The sequence below is a fragment of the Gadus morhua genome, chromosome 10, assembly GCF_902167405.1.
Source record: "Gadus morhua chromosome 10, gadMor3.0, whole genome shotgun sequence".
Classification (NCBI taxonomy): Eukaryota; Metazoa; Chordata; class Actinopteri; order Gadiformes; family Gadidae; genus Gadus; species Gadus morhua.
The window spans coordinates 18,512,362-18,533,666 of NC_044057.1; the positions used below are offsets into that span (position 1 = coordinate 18,512,362).

Here is a 21,305-nt window from a genome sequence, read left to right on the forward strand (position 1 = left end):
TAAACAGAAATATTATAGGCCTTTATTACAAGGATCTTCTCAATGTCGTGGAACCCTCCGTTCACTTGCATGGGTAGTAGTCCGGTGACTTGTCAACCCCAGCGTCTTCCGTTGCTAAGCGACGTCGCCGTCTTTGCGGACAAAATATTTCTCTGCTGATCAACACTACAAAGGCTGGTTATGAATAAATTGTAAAAAGACACACCATTTGAAGTTACTTTTTCGTTTTGGCAAGTAGCCGTGTAATAAGCGGGATAAACGTCGCCGGTCATTATAAAAAATAAGCCCCTTCAGGGCTTATTTTCCCGATAATGACCGGCGTTCTATACATTATCCCTTACATATATATTTAGCAGAGTAGGCCTAGTAACAAATGTGTACAAAGTTACATATGTAATAAAAAAAATGTCGGGTTGAAATCGGGCTCGGGCTCATAATTACAGTTAATGTGTCGGGTCGGGCCGGGCTCGGACAGAACGTGCACGGGCTCGGACCGGGTCGGGCTTGATTTTCTGGGCCCGATCTAAGCTCTAGCGCTCACACAGTTTGTTGTTGCATTTTATTCATAACCAGTCGTTTGCCTTGGGGCCCCAGGCCAGCTCGGGGCCCCAAGCAACTGCTTGGTTTGCTTGCCTTCTCGCGACGGGCCTGGAATGAAGGGTTAGCTGGAAACCTTTTGTGTAGCCTATCACTTGGCTGGTTGCACAGGATTAGCCAATTTCTGCTACTTCGTTTTTTTCTCATTTTAAAACACAATTTACTCTATTAGAGAACTCAGGGGCCGCCAGGCATCCGGATCCTGGACTGAAACATGTGACATGCTACCTGATCGACCACAGATTACAATACAGGCTGCCTTATTTAATCCCCCCCCCCCACCCCCTTATTCGCTATGGATGACTTAAGAGCAACAACTATGCTTACCTGACTGACTGATTATTTTTTGGGAGCACATCACAGGGTGTGTTTATGATGTGAGGCAGATTCTTCCACTCCAATTAACCATGCCAAAATGTGTTCTACAGCAGACCGCAGCAGAGTTATGGATGAGCATCACTCTCGCAATGCCTGACCCTGTGTATTAATTAGTTATGGCATGAGCCAAGCTAGGAGTTGGGCAGAAATGATATGCCTTTTGTCTCGGAATCCTCAGATTAACACCTTGGTATCATGTCTAGTTGGCTTGCCTTCTTCTTATGAAACAATGTAGTTGCCATTATATTCTGCTATTTTTTTAACTGATTCATATGTAAAACACATTTAGACTTTATGCAATCATTCGTCTTTCTTTTACTCAATCATTAAGGCATAAAGATGCTCTGGAAAGAACTATTCTTGAATGCACGTCGTTTTATGAAATTTAAGTGGAAAAAACACAAGCCGACTCTCTTCAGAAAGCAGCTTTCAAGGTAGTATTTTAATTTATATATCCATAGAAAATATTAAAAAACTCAGCAAGTTACCAAGATAACATTATCCCCATACAGCCTTGAATGGGGATAATGTTAATAAGATTTTTTTGCAAGTAATTTTTTCTTTGCTTATTTGTGTTTTACACAGTAACACAACACTCTCACAGCAATGTCATGGTCTTATTACAAAACTTCCCACAAAATGTAAATATTTCTGTTTTTCTGTCAATACTTTCATGTTTTGGTTTTTAAAACCAGGAACTTGTCATCGTATATCCTTTCCACTGCCTGTAGACGCAGTGTAAAGGACTCCTTCCCTTCCGGCCGGGCCAGAGGTCAGGCCTTCCTCTAAGTCCCTCTCCCCCCGTAACGTGTCGCAAGGATGTCGATCTGCTCTTTGGTCACCCCTGTGGCTGGTCCTCGCCGTCGTCGTTGAGGAGGAAGAAGTGGGCGAGTCGGAGGAACGGCAGAGAGCTGGGCTCCTCCATGCTGATGGGGGGTCTGGGCCGAGCCGTGAAGCCCCCGCCCCCAACCCCGCCTTCCCTCCCGGCCGGGCCGGAGGTCAGGCCTTCCTCTAAGTCCCTTTCCACTGTCCGAGCCTCCCCTGCACTAACGGCGCCTACGGGTGGCTCCTCCGCCACAGGCGCACTCGCGCCTTCTGGGTTGTTGAGGGTCTCGGTCGGTTCTGCGGGCGTGCCGGCTCCGCGGTTTGAGTCCGAGGAGTCGGAGTCCATGAGGTAGCTGAGCTCACCGAAGCCGGTCATGATCTGACGGATCATCGACTGGAGCGCAATGGAGGTTGCCTCGCCCAGGCCGGCGTCGGAGATCCTCCGGATGGGGATGCGAATGGTGCTGACGTAGGTCCTCACGCCAGCGCGCTCCGAGCGCGAGAAGGTCCTACGAAAGCCGCCCCGTTCGCTCTCGTACAGGAAGGTATTGTTTGAGTTCTGGGAGCGGGAGCGCGTGCGGTTCGCAATGCTGTCTCTTTGGCGGTACTCGCCTGGCCGCGCACGACGCACCTGGAGGTCCAGCATGATGGTGGGAGGCCGTCGACCCCCTGCCCCCCCTCTTGCACCCGCGGCCTCTCCTTCTGGAGGACCTGCACTCGGACTCTCCGCCGCGGGCACTGCCTCCGCCGCTGCCGGCTGCGCTTCGTACTCGGGATTGCTCTGCCTAGAGGGCACGTGTTGTCGAGTGCTAGAGCTGCCCTCGGCAGGTGCCACAGGGGCCGGGACGGGGCGGGGGGCATGGCGAAGGTGAGGAAGACCGTCCAGCCGCTCTAGGCTGAGAGGGGAGCGACTCCGGGCTGTGCGAGCCCTGGTTCTGCGGGGTTCTGGGCTTGGACTGCGGGCTCTCCTTTGTGCTCGACGTTGGGGGGGGCTAGGGGGGGACTGGACCGGGGGCTCGGTGGGGGCAGGGACCGGGGGTTCTGGTAGCACCTCCTGCATCACAGCATCTTCAAATTCAGGCTCTGGCTCCACTATGACAGCCAACTCTTCTACGACTGGTTCCTCAACCACCTCCTCCACCTCCATGGACACAGCCTGTGGCTCCGGCTCAGCCTCGGCCTCAGGCACTGGTGGTGCAGGCACCGCTGGTGGAGGTAGTACTGGTGCAGTCAGCCCTGATGCAGGCGCTCCTGCTGCAGTCACACCTGCGGCAATTACACATACTGCAGGCACACCTGCTGCAGGCACACCTGCGGCAGTCCCCCTTACTGCAGGAACAACTGCTGCTGCAGGCCCGGCTGCTGTAGTCACACCTGCTGCAGTCACCCCTACTGCAGTTACTCCTGCTGCAGGCACAGCTGCTGAAGGCACCCCGGCTGCCGCGACCTCCCCTGGGGCCCCTGGAGCCTCCGGGGTCTCCTGCCCGCCCTCCGCCGCGGCTGCTGCCTGCTGCTCGGCCAGGTTGCGATTCACGTTGATTTCTAGGCTGAAGCGGAAGTCGCCGCTGTTCGGGTTCGTCTGGCTCACGGCCCGCCATGACTGGTTGCCGCTGTGACCACTTCTCGTGGTGTTCCCCGTGCGCCGTACCGTGTTCAGCCAGTCCAGCAGCGTGTCACCGTTGGAGGAGTCCTCTGATCCCCCTGGGATTTCTATGGAAATATGGAGTGAAGGATTTTTTTATATATTTTGCTGGTACATTTTTGTTAATTTCAACCACTTTTATAAAAAAAAACTTTTGTAGACTCACCACCAGTGGCTTCTCCAGTTTCAGTGCTGGGGCTGCTGTTCGGCGGCTCTGGACCATCTTTAATTTGTTGAAGTCGACTCAAAAGTTCATCCTCTGTTACCTCACCTAGGGGAAAAACAATGTTATTGAAATGTTTTTGTCAAGCATTGCTGGTCTTAGGTTTCACCTGCAGACCTCTCACACGAATACCACTGTCAATGTAGACTTGTTTGACCACCAGACTTACCAGGACAAGCCACTGCCCATTCAAAGCTCTCTCCTTGCACGTTGCCTTGCTAAAGGATGCACAGAACTTACATTCCCCCTCCCACTGTCCTGGGACAGAAACGGACGGTGTCTTCACTCAGTAGACCACAGGTTGCTGCTTGTTCAGAATAGTGTCAATGTACTAAAACCAAAGACTTCCGAACTGGCAATTCAGAACCCAGGCTATTAAAACAATGCAATAGCAATACTGTGAATGTGTCATAGAACTAGAAGACAACAAATACATTGATACACAAATGAGCTTGTCACAGGCCTGGTGAGAACATGCCTCTGGTTTGTTTTGTGGCCCATAATCATAGCTCATCTGGAGTTCAAATCAACACATCATCGCATGAGCAACATTGAGCCTCTGTTTAAATATTAGACACCATCAGATGAGTGTTTATTACCTGGGGTGCCCAAAAGGTTGTTTTCCCTCATGAGGCGATAATCCTCATCGCTAAGATTGTTGACAAACTGGTAGAAGGCCTCTTCCCTGTCCAGGCGGTCCAGCTGTCTTCGCCGCTGTGATTCTGACTGGTTACTGCCACTTTGCTCTGAGCCGTCAGACCACTCCATCGATACAGAAATGGAGAGAGGTCAAGTTTCCGCGACCAGGATCCAGTTACTGTTGGAAAGAGCAACAATGGTTAATTTCAACACTTGCTGTTTTGTGAAAATTGAGAAACGTCATCAGCGATGTTCAAAGGATCTGCTGATGCTTCATAATCACAGCAGAGACATGGCAAACATTTGATGATATAAATAATGATATAAATAAGTATCGTTCCAAGGTTTGTACAAAGCTTGGATGAATCATGGACTACATCACAGTCAATATGCACTTACCTGAATTAACCATTTGCCCCGTTAAGCTTACCAATTTTACAGCATTTTCTGGTTTACAGAAAATCAGCACCCAGTTCTAAATTACATTTGGATCTGTAATGTGACATAGATTACTAAATAGATCCAGATATAATGCAATCTAAAGTGAAATGTATGGAGAGCCTGCGCCTCCAACACAGGCTCTATCGTTTGTTACAGACAAAATGGATATCGCAAAATCACAAACACATGCACACGCAGGGACATCGTTAGGCCTATTTTGGGGGGAGCTACGCCCCCACTACAAAAAAATAAATCGATAGGTTTCTTCTTCTTTTTTTACAAAAAATAAATATATATATATTTTTGTCAAGGAAATCGTAACATGCCTGCACTTAACATAATGAGCCAGACCAAGAGTTGAAATAAATACTAATACAATGAGAAGTTGTCTTTAATTTGGATTAAAATTGTCTCGGAGAGCACATTGATGCATACATTTTCTAACCTATTTTCCTTGAACTCACCCCAATATGTAGACTTAAATCATACCAACTCTTTCATTTGGTTAGCTTATTTATATTTTTTAAAAGGAGGACATCCTGAAGACTCAGGAGAGGGAAACAGGAGGTCTTAAGGCATGTAAAGAAAAGAGAGTGAGCCAGCAAACAGGCCCTGATAGATGCTCTGCTATACTCTCTACTGTAATAAATGATGAATTAAAGAAGCACTTTAAAGATGTGTTGAATAAAGACAAAAAGAAAATACTGCTGGGGCTATTTGTGTGTTCCTGAATCCTCGGACGCCAACCTTCCGAGTCGGAAGTCGGGAAATCTCCCTGCTTTCTTGTGGCATTTCTCTGAGGCACGCCCCCTTTTTGTCTTCATTTCTTGGAATTATGAGAGTAGACTGAGGCCAGTGATGACGCTCTGCGCCCGTGAAGAGATTTATTAGGGGTCCGAGCAGCGAAGCTGCTTGGTCCCCTATTGTTTCTGTAACATATTTTAATATTTTCATATTTATATATCTTCCATCAGTGTGTTGTTGACTTTTAATTTTGCACGGACCCCGTTAGTCACCGCTTGCGGTTATATTTTTCCTTGTATTTGTACCACGTTGGTCATTTTAATGCCGATTTTAAATGCTCTTACACACTTGATTACATTGCTACTTTATTCCGGTCACCAATTTATGCATTGCACGGTCTTGCTGTGCATGCATACAATGTAAAGTTGTGTTGTTTGTTTTCGGGCTGGTTTGCTAAAGAGACTAATGTATCTAACAATAAACAACGACTAGCCTATTTCATGACACAATCACAAAGACGAACGGGAACGCTATGAATGCTCAGAGACCGGAAATTAGGTCAAAAGTGCAACTCGGAAGGCTGGCGTCCGAGGATTCAGGAACACACCACAAGCCCCCCAAGCCTCTAAATCCTAGTGACGTCCCTGTGCACACGTGTATGGCCTAACTCGACTGAAAGACACAAAGCCAGTTATCTACTGAGTCTGAAGAGTCCCTGTGAGACCAGGAATTGGTCGTATTAGAACAGGTTGTGCTGAACACACTGCCGAATTAAACTCTCACAAAGCCCCGGCATTGCTCTACAAATACATTAATGAAATGTAGCAAACGTAAACCCGAAACAATGCTAATGACGATGATGACCACTACCTTAGCATTAGCCGGCGAACTATTGATCATTTTATACATAGTAGGGTGTAACAGAGTAGAGCAAGTGGTGTTCTACCTGTCGAGTCTGTAGTGCCTTATTTGGACGTACTTCAACGTGGTTTCTAAAAAACACTACGGATTTCACTTGGCTAATAGTGGGCAATCTCAGGAGTCCATTTTCTCTTGCATAAAGCTTAGCTGTTTATATTCCGGAAACTAGGGGAGAGCATGAGTACGGAAGGAGATGCTTGTTTCGGTTTCAGTCTGTGCACAGTACCTTCTCAACAAGCAGGTGCGCTTGCATCCAGAGGGGGCGCCAATATGCCAATTCACCACACAGTGTTATGATACATCATAACACTGTGTTTTTTTATCAAAAAATGGCGCCCCGGGCAAGGTTTGCCGGTGCCCAGAACCGCCCCTGGTGTTGTTTGCGTGCCAATTCTTCAATGGCTATATGTATCTGACAAAAAAAGTGTATTCATGATTATCAGTACAGTAGCCTGTTTAACTTTGAGTTAATTATACATATTTTTACCAAACAAAATCATATAGAATGAAGGGTCATACTAGCTGGAAACATTTTGTGTATCACTTGGCTGGATACCAGCTCTAGTTGCACAAGATTAGCCAATTTCCGCCAATTCCTTTTTTTCTTATTTTAAAACAGTCTGCTCTCTCTAAAAACACAATTTACTCAATTAGAGAATTCAGGGGCCACCAGGCTTCCAGATCCTGGACTGAAACATGCAACATGCTCCCTGATCAGTTGCACCACACATTACAATACATGCTGTCTTCTTTAATTCCCCCCCTTATTCACTATGGATGACTTAAGAGCACCAAGAAAGCTGATAATACCTGACTAACTGATTATTTTTGGGAGCACATCACAGGGTGTGTTTATGATGTGAGGCAGAATCTTCCACTCCAATTAAGCATGCCAAAATGTGTTCCACAGCAGACCGCAGCAGAGTTATGGATGAGCAATCACTCTCGCAATGCCTGACCCTGTGTGCTAATTAGTTATGGCATTAAAAAAACATGAGCCAAGCTAGGAGTTGGGGAGAAATTATAAGCCCTTTGTCTAGGAATCCTCATATTAACACCTTGGTATCGTGTGTAGTTGGCTTTCCTTCTTCTTATGAAACCATGTAGTTGCAATTGTGTTATTTAAACAATATGTTAACATACTCTATTCTGCTGTTGGTTAAACTGATTAATATGTTAAACACATTTAGACTTTATGCAATCATTCGTCTTTCTTTTACTCAATCATTAAGACATAAAGATGCTCTGGAAAGAACTTTTCTTGAATGCACGTCATTTAATGTAATTTATCATAAGTGGAAAAAACACAACCCGACTCTCTTCAGAAAGCAGCATTCAAAATCGTATTTTAATTTGTATATTTACTCCATAAACATTATTACAAAACTCAGCAAGTTACCAATATTACATTATCACCATACAGGCTTGATCACAAATATTTAAAACCTTTGCAACAGTTACAACAAAAACAAACAAAACAAAAAACAAAATTATACTCAAATAATTTACATGAAAATCTATAAAACAGCAAATTCTTCACAAATGAGATTTTTTTGCAAGTAATTTTTTCTTTGCTTATTTGTGTTTTGCACAGTAACACAACACTCTCACAACAAGATCATGGTCTTATTACAAAACTTCCAACAAAATGTAAATATTTCTAGTTTTCTGTCAATACTTTCATATTTTGGTTTTTAAAACCAGAAACTTGTCGTTGTATATCCTTTCCACTGCCTGTAGAGGCGCATAAAAGGTTACTCACACACACAAATACTTCACAGCACTTTCTAAGAAAAATATACACTTACAAAATATGTTACAAATTGGCACACAAAAAATATACAAGATTTTGTAGTGTCAAGAGTTCATTAAGATCCTTTCTGGTGACTCTAGACAGTATATATAAAGCTCGGTATTCTTTTAATGAAAAGACCAAAGTAATTTCAAATAATTTCATTGAATCATGGTGTGAACACATCAAACATAAAATAACAATATAATATACATTCATAAAGAGGGTTAGGTACCTTATGTATTTTGCATTTCTTTTTTGTTATCTCTGGGAAAATGAAATAAAACAAAAAAAAACGAATTGTCAACTTTCTTAGCACCATTAACATGAGGCAGCTCAACAGTGGCACATCAAAAAGAAAAAAAAAGAAACAAAGGAAACGACAATTATGAACACAGAAAAGTACATTCAATTTGACAATAGGCAGAAATGAGTGAAGGCAGACTAAGTGTGGCGCTTTCCTTCAGCAGCTTGTCTTGGACCTAACCCTGATACACTAGTGACAAAGGAACAACCAAAATAGTATGGCAAAGAGAGAGAAAATAATAAAAATGGACAGAACAGTTTGATTATGATTCTTGCCTTTCTGCAAGAGATCCATCCCCCATCCTCCTGTGCTTCAGAATTACCATAGCCAAAGTGACAAGGCTTTTTTCATAAATCAAGTGTCGATATGTTGGCACATCTTCATGCAGTTGTAGTTAATTAGTGCTCGGTTTAAACAGATATTGGAGAAGGAAATTAAAGGCATACAGTCTAGGAAGATTGAAAGGAGATTTGTAGTTAAAATATGCAGCAAAAAGTGATTGTATTGGCTCTGTATTTCTATTCTCAAGAAATTACTATTGGTAGTATAAATGCATATAGTATCAAATGAATCTATATAACATTTTTTTATGGTACTGCTACCATATAGTGTATCTGAATTACAATATCCATTTAATGTAGTATTTCTTAATCGTATTTCTTTATTTTTTTGTTTTGAAAAATGTACATAATCGCATACGCTTGTTGCAATAGGGTGACATTAAAATTGCCTTTCGTTACAAACATTATGATAGTCTTGTTTTCCATCAATTTACAACTGATTATATGGATTCAGAACCCATTTTACTATGGATGTTCAGATGTGATATGAGCAAATATGACCAGACTGTAATTCATATGACTGGTTTGGGGACCTTTTGCTTCTATTGACATTATATGATTCATACATGAAAGAAATAGAGACCAAATTAACTTGTTATATAACGACTACTATATTCATTAAACAAATTTCTATCCAAAATAACAAATCAGGCAGTAAAATAACAGAAATCTCATGCGGAGTAAAAATGTAAAGACACTTCCTTTCATTAATATTACTGATTTCATTCTCACCTTTTATGCATTCACATGAAATCTGACTGCGGAGAACATTACGTCATGATTGCATTTACCGTTAATGCTTGCATTGACAAATAAGTTAATAAGTCGCCTTTCATTTCAAGTGCCCCCACCCTGCAAAAACTCTGCGGTACTCCTGTCGGTCCAGCCCCATTACCCTTTTCATCTTCCATCACAGTAGCCTTCAAAATAATAATAATCTTTCTTTAACCCTTTTTAAGCTACTCAGAGCCAGGCAGATGTCAAGGTAAACTGAATTTGGCAAACAACGAGAGGGAAAGAAGAATTCAGAGTCTTTCGGTTTTGGTTTAGTGAGTGGCTTTTTACCACTGACAGCTTGGTTGGTGCCTTTCGCCAGAGGTGAGAAAAGTCCAAAATGAAGGAGCGGCAAGTCACTATCAGGATATTCTGACCCGAGCAGCCAATATTCAAATGGATAAAAAAGAGGAATAGCCAATATTCACACATATATAAGAGGTCATTTACACAGCATTGTTACTTTTGGCACATTGATTTTAAGATAATAATTCTTTTTTTCTTTTTTTTTTGCAAATATTGCATGTCCCTGTACAACAACATTGACAAAAATACTCTTTTGTAGGAGCTTTTGTGAATTGGCAAACATTAACCTGTAAATTTAGATCAACAGTAGGTCTTTAAACTCCAGAAAAAAAAGCTTGATAAAAAACAAAACAAAATGGGGAGTCATTGCAACATTGAGAGAAGAAAAAGAAGGCTCAAGACAATGTTTGATATGTCATCGATTACAAAATGGTCCCATCCTGTGGAAAATATGTCTTGGGCTCAAACAAGGCTCATTACTTGTCGTTTCCCCTCTTGAAATAAGCCAGGCAGTGTATGAAGGACGGCAACAACAGGACATCCATTTTCTGCATACAAAAACAGATGAGGAGGAGGGGTGCGTAGATGTCACTCAATGCATTTGTTTTAAATAGCTACATCTTTAGGGGAAAAGGGGGGAATAAATACATAATTCAGGGCAGCTAATTTTGCTGAGAAATACAAAAACAAAAGTTCTTCAAAAAGGCGACAGAACTGTTTTTTCAAGGCTCATTATTCTTTTTTTCAGACAAAAAATAAAACTGAAACAACTATAGGAACAACCAAAGCAGAAACAACAAAAGCAAGAAAAATGCAGCCATGGTCATTTCAAATCTCAATCAAGCTTGACACAATCACTCAATAGGTAGTTTGCAAAGTACAAGAAGTTTTTCTCATGCAGATAATAATTTCCTCTTCAGGGGTTAAAAGGTAGTGGGGGGTAATCAGGGGGAACGTAGAAGTCATGCAGCTCTGGCATAGCATCAGTGTAGGTATGCTTGGGTAGGGGAGGCTGAGCAGGTAGTGGGGGGGTTGGTGAGCAGTGGGGGGGGCTGGGGCAATGGGGGGTGGGAGCTGGTGTGGGGTGGGAGGGGGTGTTGGGTGCAACAGCAGTCAATAACAAAATATTACCTCAGTGTCTCAAAAGAGGCCATCAGAGCTATGTCCTTATTTGGGTCTCTCTCAGCTCGCTTCCCTTTCAGTGTCTCAATCCGAGGGAACTTTGCACTGGTCTTGTGGCGGTACAACTTTTTGTGTGCAGGCCCAGGGTTAATAAAGTTAGGCTTGTCAAACATATTACAGCCCAGAGCAAGTTGCGGGAATAAGGGGTGGGACGGATTGAATTTGGCCTGGTTTTTGCCTCCCTTTCCCCCAGCCTTTCTCCCTCTGCCAGCACCTGTTAGGAGGGCTCCTTTTTTCTTCAGGTCAGCCTCTGTGCCTGCCAAGATTTTCAGGGTCTTTAGGTTGAGGCTATTAGCCTCAGGGGTTATACAGGCCTCAGCCATTGGGTCCCATAATGGCTCAATGGAGGCCATCATGAATCTCTGGACTTCCGCCATGCCAGAGACAATGTTGGACAGAATGTTGGAGGGTTCCTCGAATTCTCTCTGGTCATCTCCTACCAGACTGTTGTTCTCTGACCATCCGGTGCCAGACCAGTCACCAGTGCTGCTACTGTCAGTTAGGCCTGTGCCACAACCACCAGCTTGATTCTTTGCAGCCTTACCCTCTAACATGGCCTTGATCTTTTTGGTGGAGCGAGAGTTCTGTTTGGGAGCTTTGACCTTTTCTGTCTTGGTTGCTTTAGGAGCCCGGCTCTTCTTAGGGCCTTGACCTGCGGGGGTTTGTTTGTAACTGCCTTTTTTCTTTGTCTTTGTGCTTTTCATACCATTCATCTCAGTAGTGTGTTCATCAAAATCTGTACTAACCAACACCTTTTTAACTAAACCTAAGCCTCCCTCGCTGTTAAAGTGTTGCAGTGTGAACTGGCCATCTTCAGCCGTATACGGACCGCTGTGCTCCTGCTGCTGAATAACATCACCGTTCCACTTCACCTCCCTACTGTTGTCCACTGTAGAATCATTTCCCTCCTGATATTCCCCAGCTTTCCCCGTCATCTTTATCTCACGCCACACCACCTGGGGTGACAGATTGGGGGTCTCGGGAGGGGAGAGCTCTGACAGTGACGAGTGCCTAAACTTGTCAGGGGTGAAGTTGGAGATATCTAGTAGGTCTGAAGACTCCCTGAGAGGGGTGAGGGCGTCCAAACTCTGCTGAATCACCACTTTCGGACTGCAGTGAGCTAAGAAGTTGTCTCGGCCCTCTTCCTCACCCTCACGCTCGCAGGACTTGAGGCTCAGGGAGCTGTAATTGCTGGATGAGGCTGACAGAGAGCCCACTGAGTCATAGCTGATGAGCCTGCCATTGTCTGTGCACAGCGATCCTCTCTGATATTGCACCTGGCCATCCAGAGCAGCAGACTGACACACTTGCATATCTGCCCCGGGCTGCAGTCCAGCCTGGGCTAGGTAGCTCTTTTGGTAAAGCAGCCTGTCAGCCTCAGAACTCAGTTGGTTATAGTTGGATACGGGCAAGCTGTCATTCAAGGGTAATGTAGCAGGGCAGTTGTTGGGTAAAATGGGAGTTTCGTTGGTGTCAGGCCCGAAGCTCTGGCCGTGGCTGGGGCAAAGCTGAGGATGCCACATCTGGGAAAAGTTCGGGCAGTTTTGGGGTGACTGTTGGAGCTCCGACTCCGAGGGAGGAGAGAGGACACAGCTCTGAGCGAGCTGCATTGAAGTAAACTGTTTCTCCTCTAGGGACGTACCCAGAGGATACTGCTGCCTCGAGGGTTGCTGGGGGAAATAAGAGATGGCCGCTCCACCGGACGAGTCTGTGCCGTCCAACAGGGTCTGCAGGTAGCCCCCGGGGATGACAGACACCCCGTCCTCCACCTCCTCTGATGATCTCGCTTTGTCGGGGGAGCAAGTTGAGGAAACAAAAGGAAATTTCTCCTCAGGTGTGTTATTAGTGGCAGAGGTGTCAGAGAAATGGGTGCTGACTGTGTTTGAGCTTGTCTCGCCTAACCCTGCGGTAGGGCCCTCAATCTGTGCCACAGTGGCAAATGCATCCATTACATTTGTCACACTCCTCCCCTCCTCTCCCTCAGCTGCTTTCATTTTCATGCTCCTCAGTCGGGCTTCACTTTTAAATTTCCTTATCCTGCCTGTTGCATTTCCTCCCAGTCTCGCCTCCCTCTCTTCCCTCTCCTGGGAGCGACTCTTGGCTGTGACTGCCTGTGCAATGGCGTTAGAGTCTAATGTGAGTGGGAAGGTGGGGGCTTCAATTACTCCTGCTAGGTCCATGGGGGTGGTCTCCTCTTTAGTGACACCTTGATCAGAGGGACAGGAGCCCGGTGTTGTTGCTGATTGCTCCACTGTGTGAATCCTCTGAACCTTAAGCCTATTTGCAATCTTATATTTCCTTTTGGGGTGACTGGAATTGAATGGGCGATGATGGCGTCCATTTAGATGGAAACTGCGTTGCCGTTTATCTCTGGCAGCCAGCTTAAGCTGCTCCTCTCTTTTCCTTTGCCTCTCTTGCCAGAAATTCTTTAGAGGAGCCAATGTTTCATACTTGCTCACTGAGTCTGCATTTAAGCTCACACTATCTTCCACAGGATCCATTCTTCCCAATTTCACTGACATGTGTTTCTCTCCTTTAAACCGGTTGATGATAATATACTTGATGACTACGGGGGGCTCTTTACGGCAGGATTTCCGGCGTTTCTTGGGACACCAGTCTACGTCCTCCTCTTCCTTTTGACCTGATGGTGCCTTTTCTTTCTTCTCTGTGTTTTTCTCACTCTCAATTGAGTCCACATCATATAGGTAGTCATCACTGTATCGGACCTTCCTTTTGGAGCGCAAGCCATAGTTGAGAGGATTGGAGGGGCTTAAAAACCGTCTGGAGTGGCCTTTCTTTATTTTGCCTTCCTGCAGGGTGTCTGAAGAAGAGCCAGTGCAGGAGCTGTCATCGCTATACTCGCCCGACTCCTCGGTGGAGTTGAAGTCCAGTAGGTAGTTTACTTTAGGGGTGGACATGGGTGAGGCTTGGGAGCCATCGAGGGGACTTCCACTACTGCAGTCCCCGGCTTTCTCCACCTGCTCGGCCACGAGTATGAGGTCTTCCGATTTTGGCGGGTGCTTCTCTGCACCCCTTTTTGGCACCGCCACTCCCTCTTCCTTTTTGCCACAATTGGCCAGGACACTGGGGAAGAAGTTGAACTGGGTCTCCTCCTGGAGAACATTTGTTTTCTCCCTCATGTTGTCCTGGAAAGACTCGTAGCGAATCTTTAGGGAACAAACATCGCTGCTTAAAGTGGAGTCATCGTCCTCATCATCAAATAGGTTATCGACATCCTCCTCTGAGAAGAGGTTTACTGACAGTTCATTCTTGGAGCACAGGTCAAGGAGCTCCATCTTGCTCTCACTGATGAAAGACTCAAAATAGCCCCAATCCTGACCGGCATTAGCTAACAGAACCTCCTCTCCATTCACCTTGTCCAGTAACAACCCCTCATATAGATTCTTTGTGGTTGCATCATCTTCTGGGTCATCACAGTCTGTTATTTTGTCCCCGTCCCCTCTCTTGCCCTCGCCAGGGGCTTTGGGCAGGGGGAAGTTGAGGAGCTGATCAGAAAGGAGCTGTTCTCCATAGTGGCTACCTGCTTCCCCAGCATGGCTCAGGCACTGGATGCTTATGTTGTTGATGTCCGAGAAGTCCTCTCGACCCACATCGCCTATCCTCACACTTAAGCCAGGCTCGGGGTCGGGGTTGGTGGTAGGGTCATGGGGGGTTTCATGGATGGAGTTATGGTCTGTGGTCTCAATGAAACAGCCAAGGCAGGTTCGGCTAGGCTGTAGAAGACACTCGTCTGTCAGGACCGAGACAGTGCCAGGCTCCATCATTGTGGATGACAGGGGCAGGGAAACAGGCAGTGGTAGGGTGGCCTTGTGGGGATCTTCCGTTGGGACCCAGGAACTTATGGCTGGGCTAGGAAGCGAGGAGGGAATCGGGGTGCCGTGCACGTGAGGGGCTATAGGTTGAACCTCATGGGCTAGAGGGCAGGGGACCAAAGTCAGGCTCAGAGAGGATTCAGTGTCAAGGGGCAGGGGGAGGATGGGGGATGCAGGTGTGGACCTCTGGTGGGTGGGGTAGACCCTCTGCGATGTCCCTGCGGCGGGGGCTGGAGAGGAGGGGGGATGAGCAGCATCAACGAGTCCACCGAGCCTCAGTTCTCCACTCTGATCACATAGTCCTGCAGGATCAACAAGAACAGGGTTTCAGTTTGAATGCTCTCAATAAACATCATAGTACTTTATGAACTTAAAGTCAATTTTTCCCTTTTGAGTGGACAACCAAAGTTGCTCACTTCATGCCTTAAACAATGAAAGTGCATCGCTCATTATGTTATGGTTTCTTGACATGTTTTTTTCTAATGATGAGAAAAACATTTTAGTAATGTTCATAGAACCACATGATTGAATAAAGTTCTGATTTATCATCGATATTCAGACTTAAATGTATTCAGATGCACAAATGAACATATTGAGTGTAATGCACAAATCACATAAGCTGGTTATAATGAACGGTGACATAATATTTATGAAAGGAGACCCTGAACACATGGACAAAACTGTGTTGCACTCATATTTAAAGCAGTCATCTTAGCTCATTAGTCAACGCTTTTATTTAAATATGATTTGATTTCAGAAACTTGATGGATTTACTGTAAAATCTAAATACAAAGTATTTAGAAAATATATTTACCAAGAATGTCCACAACAATAGCTTAGTTAACGACTCCATTGAATGTCAGGTTAATGTCATACAGGTTTGGCATGGTAAAATGTCCTAATCAGCTAAAGAGATCCAGTAGATGAGCGACTATTGCAAGCCACAGAAGCTTGCTTGCTTGCAGCAGCAGCAGCAGCAACAGAACCATCCGGCAAATAGCTTTGTTTGCTGTGCATAATTAGATGACAGCAGCGGAGGCAGGTACATACACATGGGACACGACAGGCCCATATGTTGGAGACTGTATAACCCATATCATCTATACCCTGCCTCTCCTAACACTCTCAGGCACACGGCTCATGCATTTATCTTACAGGGCTGGCAAGTGCGAAAAAAATTCAATAAAGTGGGTTATTCGTCACCACAATTAATGCATTATCATAGGTTAACGACAACAACGTTCACCCATTTTAGAGTGGATGTGATCACTCACCGGAGTGCTTGAGGGGGTTAACTACTTTGACATATACTACATTCAACATGGCCGCACCACTAAAAGTAAGCAAAGCCTGGAACACGGCTACAATTTGAGAGTGATTTAACAAGGTAATGACATTTCTGAGAGCCGGTCCCAGTAGGTCTCAATCCTGAAGACACACACCGGAGCGAAGCCGTATGCCGACTAAGATCTCACAATAGCACTCCTATCATCCTTAATGAAGGAAACCTCTGGAGAAATAAGCATCTCCCTTTTTTTTCCTCCACAGAGAACTGTAATGGCAGCAACTGCTGAGCGGCTGCAGAATGATGCAGGAAGGGCTTTGTGACTGGTTACCTTTGAGGCTTTCTGCCACTAGGACCACGCAGCCAAACACCACAGTATTGACACATGTTCTCTCAGGCGAGAGTCAGGAAGGACATCTTTTGTCTTTGCTCTATTCAACAAACATGGTTTCAATCCGCGTCACTTTAACACGACAAGCAGAAAATGAAACTGTCGGTAGAGATGGCTAACCCTGACGGAATATTTAACAAAAAGGATGCATTTCCCCTTTTGTGTGATTGAGGAGAAACAGACTTATTGGAGGTAAAAATAATCATGGTATTGGTTTTCCTTGTGCAAGTATATTGTGTAAGACTGGGCATCAAATCTAATAATCGTCTCCTTTGCAGCCTCAGCATCTGTTCCAGACAGCAGCAAGGCTACAGCTTGACTGAAATAATAAAGAAAAGAAAACTAAAGCAATGATCTTTCTATTTTTTCTCAGATGCTTGCCAAGTCGGGACCAAGGTTTGCCCAAACATTCAGAACCACCTTGAAACTCTGCACTCAAATTGAACAATGCGTTACCTTAGGGTTTTTAATGGCCGAACAATCTAACCCTATCCCGTTGGTGTGTGTGTGTCCTCGCATCGGCTGTTTTTGTATCTGGTGTCTCTGTGAACAGTATTTTGTTTGTGTGCGTTTGAGAACGCATACACGTGTGTGTGTGTGTGTGTGTGTGTGTGTGTGTGTGTGTGTGTGTGTGTGTGTGTGTGTGTGTGTGTGTGTGTGTGTGTGTGTGTGTGTGTGTGTGAGTGTGTGTGTGTGTGTGTGTGTGTTTGTATGTGTGTCTGTGTGTGTGTTTGTCTGTGTGTGTGTGTGTGTGTGTGTGTGTGTGTGTGTGTGTGTGTGTGTGTGTGTGTGTGTGTGTGTGTGTGTGTGTGTGTGCAAATGTAAGTGTGTGTGTGTGTGTGTGTGTGTGTGTGTGTGTGTGTGTGTGTGTGTGTGTGTGTGTGTGTGTGTGTGTACGTGTGTGTGTGTGTGTGTGTGTGTGTGTGTGTGTGTGTGTGTGTGTGTGTGTGTGTGTGTGTGTGTGTGTGTGTGTGTGTGTGTGTGTGTGTTTAAGTGAGAGAATGATAGAGTGTGAGTATGTTTGGGGGGTATAGTGTTATCGAGAGGCCATCTGTCACCAGCTGGACCATTAGCTCTTCAGCTGTTCTCTATGTGCCTCAGATCCGTCAGTCAGACAGGTACACACATACACTAACACAAACACAGACACACACACACACACACACACACACACACACACACACACACACACACACACACACACACACACACACACACACACACACACACACACACACACACACACACACACACACACACAAAAAGGATCTCACAGCATAGCCGATACGACAAATTGGCATAACGGGTCAAAAGGGGATAAGAGGGACCGACATTTATAGATAAGCCTCGGCAAGATACATTTAACCTCGCAGAAAACACTGCCGTACGATACCCATACTGCTTCCTGCCACCCCGACCCTTGTCTCCCATTAAACGACACGCTACACGCGGTTTAAGGACAATCTCATCTCCAGACGCACCTCTCATTTTGCAATTGCCACCATAAGGAGAGAGAGATGCTGTGGAAACACGAGTTGGATCCGACACATCCGAGGATCCCTGGCACAGACCTCCGGGGCTGAGCATATGGTGGGACTCTAGCTGCTGGCAGGTGGCGGTGATCACCCATAACCCCAGGCCTGCCTAGCCCAGCCATGCTAGACACAGTCTGACCAATGTCAAACTAGACCCTGCTGAACCAGGCCACCCCAGCCCAGTTAAGATGCCGAGGCGGCTCTGTTGGACCGAGTGCGGTGTGACGGGAACCCACTCCCACCTGAGGTAAGGGCATCAGTTCTCTCAGCAAGCCAACGCCCAGGGATGTGAACACACACACACACACACACACACACATACACACACACACACACACACACACACACACACACACACACACACACACACACACACACACACACACACACACACACACACACACACACACACACACACACACACACAAACATATGGAGAGAGGCAAGCTGGCAACTGTAGCCCATCTAATGGTTTGTCAGATCCCCCCTACCCACACACACACACACAAACACACACTTGCATGCATACTCACATAACCATAAAAATGTGTGCGCGCGCACGCTCACGCACACACACATGCACACACACACACACACACACACACACACACACACACACACACACACACACACACACACACACACACACACACACACACACAGAAACAGACAGAAACACCAGTTCTCCCGCATGCATGCTCACACATTCACACACAGATATGTGTTAGCAACACACAGACAGAGTCTTGTTCACATGCCCAAGCTCAAACTTTTTCATGTTTATTTGCACCTGACCACAATAATGGAATAATATATTTAAAAACGATCATTAGGGTTTTCATGTGAATTGAGGATTATGTATAACCTGCCATTCATTGAATGCAACATATTGCTCATGTCATTCCCTATTTACAAAAAGCTCCAACATATCAAACGATTCAATGAATCTGATTCATTTATTTTGGACACCCCTTATATTTTTCCTCAGCCCATGTTCGCCAATACTCTCTTGTTTTTCTCGCCATCTGCTTGACTTCTGAGAAACCTACTCCTTAGCAATTCTACACGTCTAATTTACCCGGGCTGCTGTTAGTCTAGCCTCGTGCTGCCTTCTCCTCCACCTTCCCTCTCTGACAAAGGATGAGTGGAGCGTGAGGAGGATGAGTGGGGTGGGTTAGAGGTAGATGTTAAGACCGTACTGCTAGTTCACATTAAGTGGTGAGTAACCGTGCTATGATTCATAGTTGCCCACCATTGAGAGGTGGCCTATTGCTGTTCAACCAAGCCCATTTCAACCTCTATTCTCACTTGTTTTTATTCCTCCCATCTTTGTGTTAATCTCTGTCTCCCTCCTCCCTCCCCAGCTCCCCCCCCCCCCCCCCCTCCTTCACGCTGGTCAAGGCACAGGGTAATGCTAAAGATAATCTGTATGATTCTACCAGCAAGGAGGGGGTGGATGTGGAGGGGGTGTTCCCCATAAGAGAAGCAGGGCTGGACTAGGGAGATAAACCCGAGCTAAGGAACAACTGGCCCCTGGGCAGGGATGGAAGCTCTGGGACCTGGGAAGGAAGGTAGAGACAACAGGGGGCGCTAGGGAGTGGCTGACTCCAGGCTTAGCAGAGAGGCATCACAGGGATTTTCAGCCAGTGGAGAGGCTATAACCGGATCGGCTGCCACAGTGTCTAATCCACTGATACACACCGCAGCAGAGCGTTACCCGGGTTCCCATCGAGGCTGATCCACACTGGCCCTCTGTGTGACAGCGAGCTGTGTCCTTGCGATCTGTACCCTGGTCATGTGTGCAATTATTTGGGTTGTGCTTTTGTTTTCCTCAAAAAATGAAGTGTTTTGGGCGTGGTGGAGAGGAGACACCGGTCACTCTGCCTTTTGTTAAATGTGTGAAGTCGACGAAACATACGCCATAAGTTTGGCGACAATTGCGGAGAGGATTAGCATTTGTCAAAGAAAAACCTTTTCACTGTCAAACACTTTCAACACAAAAAAGACACCCTCCACCCCTATCTTCTAAAAAGAGCTTAAGAAAAATATGCCCAGAAATCAAATTCCACAGTACTTAGCATTAATGATTGTCTTTTCCAATGTCCCTCTGCTTTGTCAATTCAGTTTTATTAGGCTTTCATTTATTCGGATTAGAGTATTAATAATTCTTTAAATTGAGTTTTCTTTGCCTTTTCCAACAAAGAGGCTGAATGGATTATTTTTCAATAAGATATAAGAAAATTATTTCTGAGCAAAGAAGGAAGACTTCATTGCGAAATCGAATGTAAAAGTAGCAACAAGAAAAAGCTGAGAATGTGAGGATAAAATCTTCTCACCTGTGTTCTCCACTAGATCGACATCCTCTGGTTGTGTTGTCTTCACGTTAAATGTGAGACCGCTGACTGTTAGTACATCCATCAAAACGGCTTATCATTCTACCGCCTATGCAGCATTTCGGCAGACCCACCTGTGGAAAGAGGCAGGGGAAGAAAGGAAGAAAGAGAGGTATAGACAGAAGACAAAGGAAGAAACGAGAGTTGGATAAATGGGAGTAAAAGCGAGAACCTGCCATGTCTGTTTGGGTGATGAGCGCCTTGTGTGTAGTGAAGAATGAACACAAAAATGCGAAATAGAAAAAGGTCAGTCAAATGAAAATAATAATTGAGGGAGACGAGGGATAGATACAAATATATGCCACATAACAGTCCTACGAAAAAGCTCAGAAAATCTTATATAGATGTCGGAAGGGGCTCGCGGGGAGGCAAACAATCTCTCATTTCTGCTCTAATTGTAAGACAGATTCTTGTCTTAGATTAATTTCAACACTGCCAACCAATAAAGTACACAAAGATTCCCTGCAGAGATCGCTATGGCAACTGAATGCCACACTATCCTATTTTAAGCTTCATTTAACATTTATAGCAGAGTTGTTAACCTATGAGAACCTTACATAGGAGGCTGCGAGCATATTTGTTTATTGTAATTAGCTGCACTCCCCCGTTCTAACTAGGAGAAGCATGGAAACCCCACCCGGCCAGCAGTAACCCAATAGACTGTTAGGGGATAAAACATGTTGCTGTACTTAGCAGAGGGAGAGAAAAGGTGAGGGAGGGGCGATGTAGAGAGAACGTAGGGTGAGCTTGTAGGTG

General features: G+C 45.4%; 2 protein-coding genes across 3 annotated transcripts in view; both read right to left on the reverse strand.

Moving 5' to 3' along the window:
* Positions 1-1,398: 1,398 nt before the first annotated feature.
* Positions 1,399-6,582, reverse strand: LOC115552817 (E3 ubiquitin-protein ligase RLIM-like). The gene is given in 5 exon segments (XM_030369158.1): positions 1,399-1,825; positions 1,828-3,510; positions 3,609-3,713; positions 4,265-4,482; positions 6,436-6,582. Coding segments are annotated over 4 exon segments (2,022 nt in total). The 5' UTR covers positions 4,434-4,482; positions 6,436-6,582; the 3' UTR covers positions 1,399-1,760.
* Positions 6,583-7,734: 1,152 nt separating this feature from the next.
* Positions 7,735-21,305, reverse strand: part of nexmifb (neurite extension and migration factor b) — a 53,322-nt gene continuing 39,751 nt past the window's right edge. For both annotated transcript variants that reach the window (XM_030368878.1, XM_030368877.1), the window contains exons 2-3: positions 20,493-20,623; positions 7,735-15,247 (exon numbers count right to left, since the gene is read on the reverse strand). In XM_030368878.1, coding sequence (XP_030224738.1) covers positions 11,058-15,247; positions 20,493-20,574 — 4,272 coding nt within the window. In that variant the 5' untranslated portion in view covers positions 20,575-20,623 and the 3' untranslated portion in view covers positions 7,735-11,057. The remainder of the gene's footprint in view (positions 15,248-20,492; positions 20,624-21,305) is intronic.